Here is a 14251-nt window from a genome sequence, read left to right on the forward strand (position 1 = left end):
TTTAGGTTATCAGTGATGCGGCTGATCTTTTAAATATATGACCTACTTCCCATTATTTCAGATCTTATTGTCTGATTACTTCTGGCATGAAATCCTGTAACCTTATTGTCAAGGTTCCAAAGACCAAGGTTTTTTTCTATGTATGTGTCTTATATATTTCCTTCTGAGTATATGATGTCACTCAAAAAGAAATGGGCCTCAGTTACCGACAAAGCAAAATCTGGATAATTTCCAAGTCGATGTGCACCAAGCTGCTCCTTGCTTGGTGGAACTGAATTTCTGCCCCATTTTCGGAACAGCAGATTCCATGCCTCTGTGAGGTCGGCGGATGGCCTCTAAGTCGTGGCTTCCACGCAGGCCGTCACAGTTTTTTAGCAGCGGCCGCCTGCAGGCCGCGCGACGGGCCGAATCAGCTTCCGGAGTTATCAGGGATTTGCTCCCACACAGAGCTGGAGATACACCCGCAGTTCGTTCCTCAAACGAGAGCCCCGAACGGCTCATAGCGACTTCAATCCTCTCACCAGCACACAGTGGCCAACTGCCAGCGGGTGTGGAGAGGCTGAGAGGCGGAACCACGTCGGAAGGCTCCACAAACTCCGCCCCGCGCCGCGTGTCTCCGGCCTCTACTTTTGCATCCAGGGCATAAAAAAAAAATTCCATGTCTGCGCCTTGGTCACCTACCGGAAGCGGAAGCGGAATTGGGTCCCGAGGTAGAAGGGGTAAGAGGGTGTCTGACCCGTCAGCAGCCGGCGCCTGGGGAAGCCGGGTGGCCGCGTTCCGGAGGGGCGGCGGCTCAGCTGCTCACTGCGAACCGGTTCTTCGGGCGGGCGACCCAGGACACCGGCGCCATGAAGCTATACAGCCTCAGCGTCCTTTACAAAGGCGAGGTGAAGACGCTGCTGCTCAAAGCCGCGTACGACGTGTCCTCCTTCAGCTACTTCCAGAGGTCCAGGTGAGCGGAGCCGGGGAGGGCGACCCGAGGTCTGGGCGGCGGAGGGGAGTCTCCGAGTAGTGGGTGGCCCCAGCGGCGGGGCTTGGGGAGGGGTGGGACCAGGAATGGAAGGGGGGAAAAATCGGGGTTCAGGGACCGCCAGAGGCGGTGGCCTCATCCTCCGTCTGCTGACTACGCCTCTGAGGAATCATCCTCCTTTTGCTTGTAAAAAGCTTATGTTGTTTTAGAACACCATTCCCTACTTATTGCTTTTCAAATTCCTGTTGTATAAAAATTATGAGGGGATTGAAAAAGTGTACATTTCCAAAGTTAGCACCCAAATGTTCTGACCCAATGGGCTGACGCTCCCAAATCTCTTTTTTAAACCAACTCCTACCCAATCCAATGATTCTGATCCAGGTAGTTTGAGTGCCTCACAGTGAAAGCCATATTTCTATTATCTAGTGGGACTTCTAACGATTTACTGTGTGAATGAAGAGATACAATTGTATCTTCACTTTATGGTTGGAATTACCGGGGCGATGAAGAGAGAGCACAACCAACCAATACTCAAACCTGAATTATTTACTTTTTATAGTTGCCACTAGTAGTACAGATGAGTGCTGCCCTGAAGATTTGGAAGGATACATTAAATCTGTAGGGCTTAGAAACTTTTAAACATTGTTCCGAGGGTAATTGCAGGCAGGTATATATTAAAAGTATCACAGATGTTTAGGAGTGGGAAGATGCCACAGCACAATAGAAGGACCCCGACAGTGTCACTATCTTGGGTCAAAGTCTGGTGGAGTCTGCCTTTTGGATTCTATTTTTACTGCTTATGTGAAACTGTTCTTGATGAGAATGCTTTGCCAGTGTCTTGCTGTCTGTTTTATTATTTTGCTGAAACTTTTTGATCCGTTTTGGCTACCATCTTCTTGATACTTCTTTCCATTCTTTCTCTTTTTTTTTCTCTGTGCCCCTCAAACCTGAAGATTCTTTGAGATTTCATTGTAGAACTTTAACCTTGCTGGTTTGGGATACCCACACCAGCTTGAGACGACTAACACAACTACAGTTAGCCTCTCTGCTAGCACCTGTAAACATGTGTTCCAACTGAGCTCATTATTTTCCTTTTAAGGCCTTTTCACTTTCAGCCTTCCAGCCCCATGATTGCTATACCCTAATCTTAAAATCTTGGGAATGGTTTCCCAGCTTTTCTGGTCCCGATGTGCAGGCTTTCACCATTACCACAACTCTTCCTGTGTCTAATTACCATCCTCCTCTAAGCTCTCTTTTTAGTTTTAGTTCAAAGTCTTCCTTTGGGGACTTCTTCTCTAGGGCATTATTTTGATCATGTCACTCACAGAATAATAGTAGTAAGTGCCAGGCATTGTACTAAGTGCTTTACGTGTATTAATTTATTTAATCTTCACAACAAATTCTGATTTTATCCATGAGGCACAGTGCAGCAACTTGTCCCAATGTCACACACCTAATAAGTGGTAGAGCAGGGATCCCAACCTTGGCAGTCTGCTCCACAATGGAGTTCTTCACTTTTTTGTAAGGCTAGGCAAGGCAGTTTCACAAAGTTACAAATCTGCTGAGGCCTGGCTGTCAACTCCAGGTTAAGAACCCTGTTCAGATGTGCCCCGCCCCCTTCTGGCTGGATCATCATCTGTGATGGCTCCATTCTAGCCAGCTCTCTGTTGGACCCATGAGAGACCTTCTTATGCTCTCAGCCTACCTTGTTTCATTTTCACTTCTTTGTCTTGGCTACACTGTATCCCTTTATTCCTTCCAGAGTGCTGCACAGGCTGGGCAGGCTCATCTGTGGATGAAACCCAGCAGACTCAAGGCCCTGTTCTCTGCCAGACCCTAAATTTCCTACATGTGTGGGTGGCATTGCCTGTGTTAGTCTTATTGCATCTTACTGCTACAACCATAGTTGGCTGTGTATCTACTTAACAATTTTTGTCACAGTTTTTCCAGTGCAACTAGTTTATATTTGTCCTGCTTCTTGAAAATTAGTGGGCCTTGAGCTGTTTCCTGCTTCTCCACTGTGCCCCAAATAATACTTTCAAAATGTTAAATTGACTATTGCTTATAGAAAAATTCCCCAAAAGTCTGGAGGTCGTTTGTTTTGTTGGTCTCGGTAGCAAACAAATGTGGTTTGAATGGTGGTGGTGATTTGTGTTCATTTACAGAGCTTTTCTTATTTCTTAATGAGGTCAGGAGGTAAAGGAATGAAACCAAGAAACAATGTCTCCTTAGCATATAAGCTCAGAGGTCACTTTTTATTGTGTTGAGGACAAGGTGACAGAAAGAAAGTAATGTGTGCTGTGTTTCCTAGTGTTCAGGAGTTCATGACCTTTACAAGTCAACTGATTGTGGAGCGCTCCACGAGAGGCAGCAGAGCTTCCGTCAAAGAACAAGGTAAGAGGTGCAGCCATCCTCTGAGTGGCAGGCTGACCAGGCTGCCCCACCTCTAGCAGTGCACAGCTCCCTCAGTGTCCTGTTAGGTATCCTCCTTTTCTTCTTTTTTTAATTAGAAAAGTGGTAGGATTACAGAAAAATCATGCACAAAATACAGAGTTCTCCATTGTTAACGCTTTGCATTAGCATGGTACATTTGATACAGTTGACGAAAGAATATTAGTATAATTGAACTATTAACTATAGTCATTTATACTAGCGTTCCTGTTTGTGTTGTGCAGTCCTGTTTTGTGTTTTTTTTTAAATTTTCATTCTGGTAACATATAACCTAAAATTTCCCTTTTAACTGCATTCAGATATATAATTCAGTGCTCTTAATTATGTTCACAATGTTGTGCTACCATCACCACCATTCATTAGCAAAATTTTTCCATCAACTCAAATATACGGAAATTCTGTACCAGTTAAGCATTAACTTCCCATTCCCTACCCCTACCCTTACCCCTACCCTAGCTCCTGGTAACCTGCATTATAGTTTCTGACTATGAGTTTGCTTATACTAATTATTTCATAGGGCTGAGATCATACCGTATTTGTCCTTTTGTGTCTGGCTTATTTCATTCAACATGATGTCTTCAGTGTTCACCCATATGTTGCATATATCAGAACTTCATCCCTTTCCAATGCTGAATAATATTCGACCATGTGTATATACCATTCATTGGTTGATGGACGCAGGGTGTTTCCATCTTTCTTCCTCCTTTTCCTTCTAATTAAGCAGCGTTCTGTGCCCACTGCTCACATCTGAGCTTCCAGGATAAAAATTGCCCCCAAAGTTTAAACTCACTTAAGATGAGGTCTCTTGGAGCAGGTACAGCCTTCATGTTGTATCCTTCCCTTCCCCTTCCCCAGCTTCAGACCCTTCACAAAGGGATTTCCAGCTAACATTGTTGAGGTGATACTGCATTCTGTGCTTCTTAGATTTTTTGACCAAGAATTTAAAAACCTGATTATTTTTCTACTTGACCATTATTTCTTCCTCTCTTAAATTTCAATTTCCTGGAAGAATTTTTTTGGCATTTATTTTAGAGTTGTATGTTTTACAGACACTATAGGAAGGATATAAAGTAGACACAAAGACCTCTCACACACAGCTGTGCTTAGCTTGGTCCCTGTGATGTAGAGTGACTGTATTGAGAATATATGTACAAGTTGCAACACGAAGTAATGTCAGATCTATATATTCCGTGAGGAAACCCTATACTGTTTACATTACAGAAAGGAAATGGCATCATGAATGTGTAAATAATCTCTCTCAGTTCTCCCTATTCCCTTTCTAACTTTGTACTTGAAGAAGTTTCCTCAGATGCTGACCCAGTTTTTGTGGAGTATGTGCATTTTATCTGAACCCCAAGTTTGAATCTTATTTGGGAATATAAATAAATCCTGGAGAGTGATGATGATAATCTCCATCATCCTCCTTGTTCCTTTTCTTATCACTATCCTTCTCTGATTTAGAAGATTCAGAAATCTCTCCCTCTCCTCTATTTGTTTTCTCATTCATCATTGGTATCTGCGAGGTGAGATTCTGAAGGACTAGAAGGTTCTTACGAGTAAACTGTAATTCTTATGTCTCTTCTACCTTGGAGATACGCTTAGCCGTGTTGTCTCTGACGCTTTTCAAAGGGATGGAAATTAATAATCCCATGGACTGTGAATATATTTTGCTGCAGAAGCCCTTGTACAAACTGCCCCTTTTGATCATATGATGACTTCTATCAATAACCCAGGGGCAGGAGTCCAGGGTGGTGAGCTTTGATTCATTTTTGAAATGGCTTAAAAAAGCCAAAAGCCCTCCTATCACCCTCCTGTTTCTGACCTCTTGTTTGTTTAGAATATCTGTGCCACGTCTATGTCAGAAATGATGGCCTTGCAGGTGTGGTAATTGCTGATGGTGAATACCCTTCCCGGGTGGCATTTTCCTTGCTGGAGAAGGTGAGTTTGTGGATGTCTGGATTGGATTTGGATGGCCTCGTGGGGGCCATTGTGGACTGTGGGGCTGGGTTGCAGGGGAGGGGGAGACCACAGTGCCAAAGTCATTAGGATAGAATCACTCTTTTGTTACCAACTCTGGGTAGTGATTATTCGTCACCAGATTCTTTATGTCCAAAATCAGGATGGTGTCAGCTTTTATTTCTGCCCTAAACCAAGAAAAAATTTGACAGCCTTTTCCAAGTCCCCACAGTACTAATTTCTTCCCTCCTACTATGTTTTTCCAGACAGGAATCCTCAGAGCCACCTTTGATTTTTCCTCTCTCCTCTCACCTCTGACTGCCACTGAGTCACAGCATCTCTTTTTTTGAAAAGGGACCTTTAGCTACACCTCTTCCTAGTATTGTCATGGCTGCCACCCAAAATTCTGTCACCTCACACCTGGTTACTCTTCCAGCTAGCTGGTCTCTGTCCCAGCCCATCTCCTGCCTCCACACCCAAAATTCTGTTCTCTCCCAGTTTCCAAGTCATGATCCACAATTCCACCCTGGTTTTTTATTGCTTTCTAAATCACACCAGCCTCCATGATCTCCCATGGTGATACACCTCCTCTCATTCAGGCCTTTCCTGCACAGGCTGGGACCCTCCACTGTGTGCCCCTACTCCAGAAGCTTCCCCAACCCCAGATGTCCTCTGTCTGACCCATCTCAGGTCTCACTTTTTCCACGTTGCCTCTTAAAATTACTGTGGCTCTCGTCCAGATGCCATTCACCCCACAGAGCTTAGTACCTAAACGTTTAATTTCTTCATTATAAACTCCTTGAGGACAGAGACTTTGTCTTATCCCCCAAAGTACTAATATACATAAAAACATGAGATCTAGTGATGGCTCGAATTCCAAAGGGTCTGGAATTTTTTTTTTTTGGTGGGGGAAAGAGTTACTTTGGAAAATTAGGGCCAGTACCCTTTTTACTTGGAAATGTAAGAAAAAGCTTAATAAAGTGATGGAAACCTGTAGTTTGAAGTTCTAATAAATTTTTATTCATCAAGTGAGGTTCATCTCAAGCTGGGCATAGTTTTTCTGGAAATTTTTAATTTCCAGAATACTCAGAAATGTGTTAATGATAAAACATTTTTGGTAACAGGGATCTCTAGTTTAGATTTCTCTCTTGTGGATAGATACATCTTCACTTCTCCCTAGGCTCTGGGAGCCCTGGGGACCTCCTTCAGAGTAAGACGCCCAGGATTCAAGCCCTGTGCCATGGGATCTGCTAAGCACAAAGTGGGAGCATTGGCGAGGTTCCTTTGTCTTGCAGGTACTGGATGAATTCTCCAAGCAGGTCGACAGGATAGACTGGCCAGTCGGATCCCCTACCACAATCTGTTATTCAGCCCTGGATGACTACCTGAGTAAATACCAGGTAGGATTGAAAGACATTATGAAGAGAAGATAATATGGTCCAGACCGTGTGGCTGAATAAGTCCCACTTCTTAGTAGTTGTAGCTCTGGATGACTGGCCCCTTACAGCTTCTGAGCCTTCTGTTTGAAGAAGGCATAGAGTCTGCTTTAGGATCTCAGAACCCAAGTTTCTAGGCAAGCTTTCTGTTTCTCTTTCATTTGAGTAAATAGACTGTGGTTTTTAACATGTGAAGCATTTGTCCAGCTTCCTCTGTAGTGTGCTTCCATTCCTAGTTCTCTTCAGTGCTGACTTTGTTCCTGTTTTTTGGCTCCTTCCTAGAACCCCCGAGAAGCTGACCCCATGTCTAAAGTGCAGGCTGAACTAGACGAGACCAAAATCATTCTGGTAAGCAAGAAGGTGGTGGAGCACATTGGAAAACAGAGAGCCTAAGGGGCTTGGGCCCAAAACATGCACAGAGTTGAGATTTGTTTTAATGGCAGTCAGAGTACTTTTTACCTTTCTGTCTGCGTTCATCAAGGGTCATCAAAGCTGAACTTGTACTACCCAAATTAGTTCCTCTTCCTGTATTCTCCCTGTGTTGGTTAATGTCACCCATTTTTCTACTGGACCTAGTCGATGCCCGTGTTTCCCTCGATTCTGCCCTCTCTGTAGCCACATCCTGTCTACGCAGTGACTAGGGGCAGGGTGTTTCTCTCCATCAGATAGCATTCCCACTTCTAGTGCCTTTGTGAGGCCTGGTTTACAGACTTGGGCACCTGCCAAGAGCAGGCAGACCCCTCTCTGAGCACAGCATATGGGTAGCAGTTTGACTGACTGAAGCATGCTTGCACTGTCCAGATGAGCAGCTGTGCTTCTGAGAATATGGGCCCAGGGTTATCAGACACACTGGGCTTAGAAGAAAAGCTGGAGCCCTGTGTCTTTATCTGAAATGTCCTAATTCACAACTTCTGCTTAATTTTTTTTTTTTAATACTCTGCACTATATTTGGCACATAGGCAGCCATCCAGAGTTTCACCTCTGTTTTAGGCCCCGAACCCTGAACTCTGCCCACCTCCAACCTACCCATGGCTCAGCCTCTCCACTAGATCCATTCGCCATTGATCCTGTCACTTTTTTGTTTAAAATCCTTCACTAGCTCTTGCATTAGCTTCAGGGTACAAGCAAACTCCCTTATACAGCCTCAGGTCTGAGCCGCATCCCCTCTGACAGCCTTCGCTCCAGGCTTTCACATGATTGCCCCATCTCAGACCTATCAGGTTCTTGCCGCTTATAGGCTACATCCATCCCTTTAAAATGTCTTGGTATTGTGATGCCTTGTTTACAGGTCTCCTAATTGGCATGTGAGACCCAGAAGACCAAGGGCCTCATCTTCTTTACATTTATGTCTTGCTCCCTAATACCACGTCTAGCTTAAACCATTTTTCTATAATTCACAGATACATAAATGAGTGAATATAAAGCCCTAAGCTGCCCAGAAAAATCTCACTCCAAATATAAAATGATCTTGTCAGCACTCTGGCTACACTTGAGCATGTATCATCATCTCTTGAGATTGGGCTCCTTGGTCTAGGATAGGACCCAGAAAAGTACCCCAGGTGCTTTAAACATAGGTTTCTTGAACTGTGCTTTTACTCGCTTGGCTTTGGAATAAAAGTTAGACATGCGGGTCTTCAGCTATCTCTCTTTCTTGTCTTGACTTCCTTAACCCAGAGGTGGTATTTCTATATGTTTTCTAACCACAACCCTCTTTCTCCCTTCTGCTGTGTTAGAATCTGAACCTGGTGAAACATCCACCCAACCCCAACCCTTTTTTTCCCTTCTCTCTCCACTGTGGAGAGCAGACAGGCACTATTCACCCAGGCCCCATTCTAGCTGTAAAGGTAAGACCTGGCTTCTTGGCATCTGGGCCTCTCATCCCTCCCATGTTTTAATCTAGTTCACTTTTAAGTTAAAAATCTAAATCACTCAACTGTGGGTGGAATACAGTATGTTTTTGCAGATTCTTCATTATTTGGTGCCTTTGCAAGTGAGTTTACCATCTATAATCAACCTTGCCCCACAGAGGCTCTGGCAGTGGACAGTCTGGGGGTTAGAAGTGAGCAGGCTGGCGGATTGCGACACTGGCAGCAGGGCCAGGGGTTCTTCTCGGGGGTCCCTCTTCCTTCACACAAAACACTGCTTTGTATGGTTACATTTTCTAGAGTTAGAAGAGATTCGTATAATGGCACTTAGAAGATAATTCCTCTTTAGAGACTCTGGAAAGTGTTCTGCCACTGTGGTGTCCATTAGGAATTCATTGAGTCATGTATGTCATTTAAAATTTTCTAGGTGCCACATTAAAAAACAAGAAAGGGGAAATAGTTCAAATTAATTTTAATAATATATTTTGCCTAGCCCAGTATATCTGGATATTATTCTAACGTGATCAGTGTAAAAAGTTATCAGTGAGGTACGTTAACATCCTTTTTCTTGTATTGACTCTTCAAAGCCTGGTATGTATTTCCTCTTAAAGCATATATCATTGGACTGGCCTTGTCATAAGTGCTCGGGAGCCTTCTATACTTGCAGAGGTTTACCATGTAGTGCCACATCTGCTCTCTCAATCCACAACACCCACATATATAGTAGTCTAAAAGCAGTTGTTATCTTAGCCTGCACTTTGGAAAATTTCTTTTTGGGGAAGTGCCCTCTGTCCCAGTTAGAACCCTCTTTGATTTCACAGCTACGCTAGCCAGGCTCACACATATACCTCCCTCACCCAATCAACCCCACCCCCCACCCCCCACCCCCATCTTGGATGGTGCCTATATTCCTGGGCCTAGTCATGGGATATGCTGAAGCGATGTGGGCACCTCTATGTGAACATGCTTTCTAGGGACTGGGCTTCCCCCAGGGCTTCTGGCATTGTCACTTACTGAATTGAGCAGAGTTTCTTTCTCTTTTTTTCTTTTGTCTAGCACAACACCATGGAATCTTTGTTAGAACGAGGTGAGAAGCTAGATGACTTGGTGTCCAAATCAGAAGTATTGGGAATACAATCCAAAGCCTTCTATAAAACTGTGAGTACCCAGCCCCTGGCTTCGACTAGGAGCCCCTTCCTTTGAACAATAGTGTCAGGCTTGTCTCTTCTGGCACACTCCACTAAGAACAACTATTTCTTGGAATGTTTACTAGGGGTGGATTTGCATTTAACTGCTTGTGTAGTGAGAGTATCAGAAAGTGCACCAGGCCTAGGGTCATTAGCACCAGGTACCAGGAGGGTGTGAATCACGGCAGGTTTGCTAGGCACCATGTGGAGCAGATGCAAGAGAAGTCTTTACTATAGTGGCCTCTAAACAGCCTCACCGCACTATTGCCTCCACATTCCTCCCTGGTACTGGGTTTCACTGATTTCTGATAAGACATACACAAACACACACACACCAGGAAGGCAGAAGGTGGTTCATGTTCTGACTCCTGGAGGTTTGCCCTCTTCTTCTGCTTTTTGCTGAGTAGTTAAGGATAAGTGCTTAGGATGCCAGTACTTCAGCCTCTACTTAATTTCCCTTTAACAGCATTTCATTGACAAGTATGGTTGATGCTGACAGACTGTTTCTCTCTTCCATGCCTCCCTCCAAAGAAACAACATTGTTGGCCCATTGTTTGCAGAGTGGTAGAGGTAGATATACCTGGTCCATGTGCTCACTTTGCTCTCCTGTGTGTGCATTGGAGGGAGATGGCCAGGTGGGGTTAGGGGGATTGTTTGTGACCAGGAAATGAGAAGGTGATGACAGTGGTTCTCCAGGAGCCCAAAGTTGGGGAGTATATGTGGGGAGCTGCCTGTTCTCCTGAAGTCTGTCCTCTAGTAAAACACAAGCACTGGTGAGAGCCTCCAAAGAAACCACCAAAGGGTGGCCAGGTAGTGTTCCTGGAAAACAGAGGTGTTTTATTAGAATATTCACTCAGTTCAATTTGCATGATTGCTTCTTGGCTTGTCCCTGCTTAACAGTAGGGATTTTACTCATTTGTTGATATTAATGGAGTATGGGAAAAAAAAAAAGATGATCCAAGACCAACATTGAAAACATTGGCTCCCCATGTCCTTCATCAGGTGATAGCATGTACCTGAGGTATTGAGGACCCTAGAGGTGATTCTCTTTTTCTCCTTCCTGCTTCCTAGTTCTTCTTTCTTTCTTCAGCTCAGTAGTATGGATGTGGTGTTTGGAACTTGGGGCCCCCGGTGTGGCAACCTAGAGCCATTAGGTCCTCCCCAGTCCTCTCTTCTCAGTTCTTCTTTGTTTCCTTCAAGGCCCGAAAACAAAACTCCTGTTGTGCAGTCATGTGAGGCCGGCCAGCAAGGACCCTGCATGGAGACGCCCATCACCCCATCCATTACTCCATCGAGAGCTGTAAATCGCTGGAGAGAACATCACAGAGCAGGACCAGAGTGGGGACAGACTTTTCCTCTTTTTATTTTGAAGTTCCCAGGAGAAACTTGGGGGTGGTTGGAAGAGTTCTGGGGGATGGAGGCATGTTGAAATTCATACATCTAGTTGTAATTTTTGGAAAGCTAATTTGAGGCCCCAAAGGTGTGTTTTGGGACCAAGTGAAACCATAAATTCTCAGTGACTCCTGTAGATGCTGAAGGCTCAAGTCTCAGCTGACTCCCTGGGAAGGGGTTGCTGGGCCCTGACTTCTACAGAGCCTCTCCTCCCCAGGAAGTTCAGAATCAGTTCTTTATCCTCAGTTACGTCTTTAAGTTTTATTTGTACTTTAATTATATTAACACTAGAAAATTACTCCAGAGAGCAGGAGGGTCTTCCCTGATGACCGTGGATCTGCAGGGCTGGGAAGGGGCCAAGCTTCAAGATGTAAAGCCTCTCCTGGGCCATTGGGGGTCCAGTAATGATGCCCTGTGGAAGCACGGTGGTGGCTGCCTGCTCCATAGGTAACTTTTCTATCAAGTACCACAAAGATGACTTCAGTAAGAGGTGCTAGGGAGGACCTGAGAAACTCACTAGAGTACGTGGCAGTGGCCATCCCAACCTGCAGGGTGGGTATTAGGCCCAGGAAAGGAACCAATTTCCGTGTTGTAAATGGTCAGCTGGAAGTCGACTTCTTCAGGGGAAATCCAAACACAAGTGCACTTTGAGCTGCCTGGTGTGGCATCTGCCTTGAGTTGTAATTTGATTTTACTTTGAACATCTGGATCAAAACAGCATATCCTATCATCTCTTAAAATTGGTTTTTATTTGCACTGAAAGTTTTTCTGCCCATCTAGGTAGGAGACATGACAATTTTGGCAATGCCTGGGGCCTATGTATCCTAAAAGGTGAAAGGGCCTCTCCCTGTCTTCCCTGGCCAGTGCTGCCTGGACCTAAGGAAGGTGTCACCTGGCCTCTAAGCTATGGCCGGCACCAGCCTGTCAAAGGGCTGGGTATGGGCCCTTTCTGGTAGAGTTGCTGCACAGTTTGCAGGATGGAGACTAAGGGGTTTGTCTGCCTACCCTGGACTGGGAAACTGTTTTTGCCCTTGTCTGACTGGTACCCTCCCAGCCCCAACCTCAGTAGTAGGTCAGCCCTTATGCTGAGGCCCTGTATAGAAAATGGACACAGAAAACAGCCAGGGCTGAGGGGACTCTGTGGGGTACTTAGCCTGTCCAAACCCTTAGGCTCTTTGGGTCCTGCCTCCCTGTTCCAAGCTGTCTATTTAGGCCCTGATGTGCTTTCTGAAGATGTGCTCAAGATGTAACCTCAGGATCCTTTCCCCACTGGAGTTGGGATGGTGTCATCTGGCCAAAGTTTGAACCAGTTGGCCTTGTCCTTGTGAGCCCTTCCCTCGTGCTTCCCCTCCCTTGCCCTGCTGGTTCTTGCCCTGCTCTAGGAGGTCCCAAGGTACCCCACAGGAAGTGCTCGGCAGCCCTGAACTTGCTCCTGTGGACCAGGGTCACACGGCAGGATGGGATCAGAGACATGGGTTGAGGGCCTTCATGTCCTCGTTAGACCTGCCACTGTCCTGGCCAAAGGACCTCTGTCTACTACACCTAAAAGCAGCCCACCCATGTGACTTCCTACTGCCACGTGCCACCCTCAGCCAGGACTGGGGTTAGTTGCCTTCTGCCTCTCCTCACAGCATCTGGACACACATCCCTGGGAGGCAACATAAGCCCTGTTTACCAGTGGTCCTAATGCCTGAAAAGGGGTGTTGGGTTTTGTGGTAGGCCCTGGGTGGATTCTTTCTTCACATCTGACTTTTAACTGGGCCTGGAACAGGAAGGAGAGAGGAACATTGGGCAGTTTCTGACTTTGCCTTTCCACCTCCCTGCCCCCTCTGGAGGACATTGTGGGGGTTGTAAATTTAGGATAAGAGGGAGTGAGATCTTTGCCCACATCTGATTCTCTTCTGTGTGGCAGTTGGCTTGAGTGTCAGCCCCCTTGACCATGCAGACAAGCCTGCAGGACAGCCCCAGGGTGTTAGGGTTGGTCCTGACAAAGAGGCTCCAGCTGGGTCAAGTCTAGGTGACAGAGGCCTCTCCGTACATGCTGTTGCCTCTTGTGTGCTGATGATAAATCATTCGGCAAAACACGTTTTAATAACTGCTGCGTAATTTTCTCTTATGTTCTGTTTGAGTGGTTTCTGTCTGGATAAAGTTGTCTTTTGAAATTCTAAAATTGGTCCTGTGGCTTTATTTGGCTTTCCTCCCCTGAGCCCTGTCCTTTGGGGAGGAAAGAGTGGCCATGATTTGGGTCCTTAATACTCTACCTCTGCAGAAGGGAGGCACCCTGTACCTTTAGGGGCCATTCCCATCTGTGACACTAATGTTTTAACCTCCTTTCCCTTAGACATTCCTGTCAGGAGCCAGCTTTTTTCTTTCATTCTTAACCAGGCAAGAGAGCGCCATGGTAGCAAGAATTTGTTGCCACTGAATTCTGGTTATAGGTACAACCAGGAAACCTAAGTGGTTCCTGTAACAGCCAGCTGCAGCGAGAGCTCCACCTGGTCAGAGACCCTACTGCAGCCCTGCTCCTCACAGCTGACTCAGGACCTTGGCACCCCTGAAGTCCTAATTACCACTGGCCCCCAGGACCTTCCCATCACTTGTCCAAATGCAGGCTACTCGGGCCTGGGCCCACCTTAGGGGGAGGCAGTGTGCCAAGGCTGGCTGGGTTGAGTTTAGAAATTACTGAGGTGGCTTGGCAGGGAATGTGGGAGGAAAGAAAAGGTCCTCACTCTTACCAGGCCCTCCTGGTTGGTCAGTTCAAGAGCAGAACCCCTTCAGAATGTCTATGCAGACTTTGTAGCTTGTTGAATGGCAGCTCCCATGCAGGCTGGCCCTAGGGCTGCGTCTAGCCTGGGCTTGGGACCACTGAAGGCTGTGCATCATGCAAAGGACTGTTTGGCCAGCTACTCATACAAACTTTAATGTGGACTTCCCCCAATGCTAGGTGTGTCTCTTGGTGGACCCCTGAACCCATCCTGAGCTCTTACCTAGTAG

At 45.9% G+C, this 14251-nt stretch overlaps 1 protein-coding gene across 1 annotated transcript; it reads left to right on the forward strand.

Moving 5' to 3' along the window:
• Window positions 1–400: 400 nt before the first annotated feature.
• YKT6 (YKT6 vesicular SNARE protein) lies at window positions 401–13914 on the forward strand. Its single transcript, XM_077118094.1, has 7 exons — window positions 401–952; window positions 3282–3364; window positions 5259–5359; window positions 6673–6777; window positions 7096–7161; window positions 9735–9836; window positions 11066–13914. The coding sequence occupies exons 1-7, from the start codon at window positions 849–851 to the stop codon at window positions 11099–11101; spliced, it is 597 nt and encodes a 198-aa protein (XP_076974209.1). The 5' UTR covers window positions 401–848; the 3' UTR covers window positions 11102–13914.
• The last annotated feature ends 337 nt before the right edge of the window (window positions 13915–14251 follow it).

Source organism: Tamandua tetradactyla, chromosome 1 (assembly GCF_023851605.1).
Source record: "Tamandua tetradactyla isolate mTamTet1 chromosome 1, mTamTet1.pri, whole genome shotgun sequence".
In the NCBI taxonomy this organism is placed as follows: Eukaryota; Metazoa; Chordata; class Mammalia; order Pilosa; family Myrmecophagidae; genus Tamandua; species Tamandua tetradactyla.

What these genes read in the sequence shown, in the direction of transcription:
- YKT6 (XM_077118094.1), top strand. Translation starts at nt 849, where the DNA reads ATGAAGCTATACAGCCTCAGCGTCCTTTACAAAGGCGAGGTGAAGACG. An exon ending in AGCTTCCGTCAAAGAACAAG is followed by an intron (nt 3,365 to 5,258) that starts GTAAGAGGTGCA and finishes TTGTTTGTTTAG; the next exon opens with AATATCTGTGCCACGTCTAT. An exon ending in CATTTTCCTTGCTGGAGAAG is followed by an intron (nt 5,360 to 6,672) that starts GTGAGTTTGTGG and finishes TTTGTCTTGCAG; the next exon opens with GTACTGGATGAATTCTCCAA.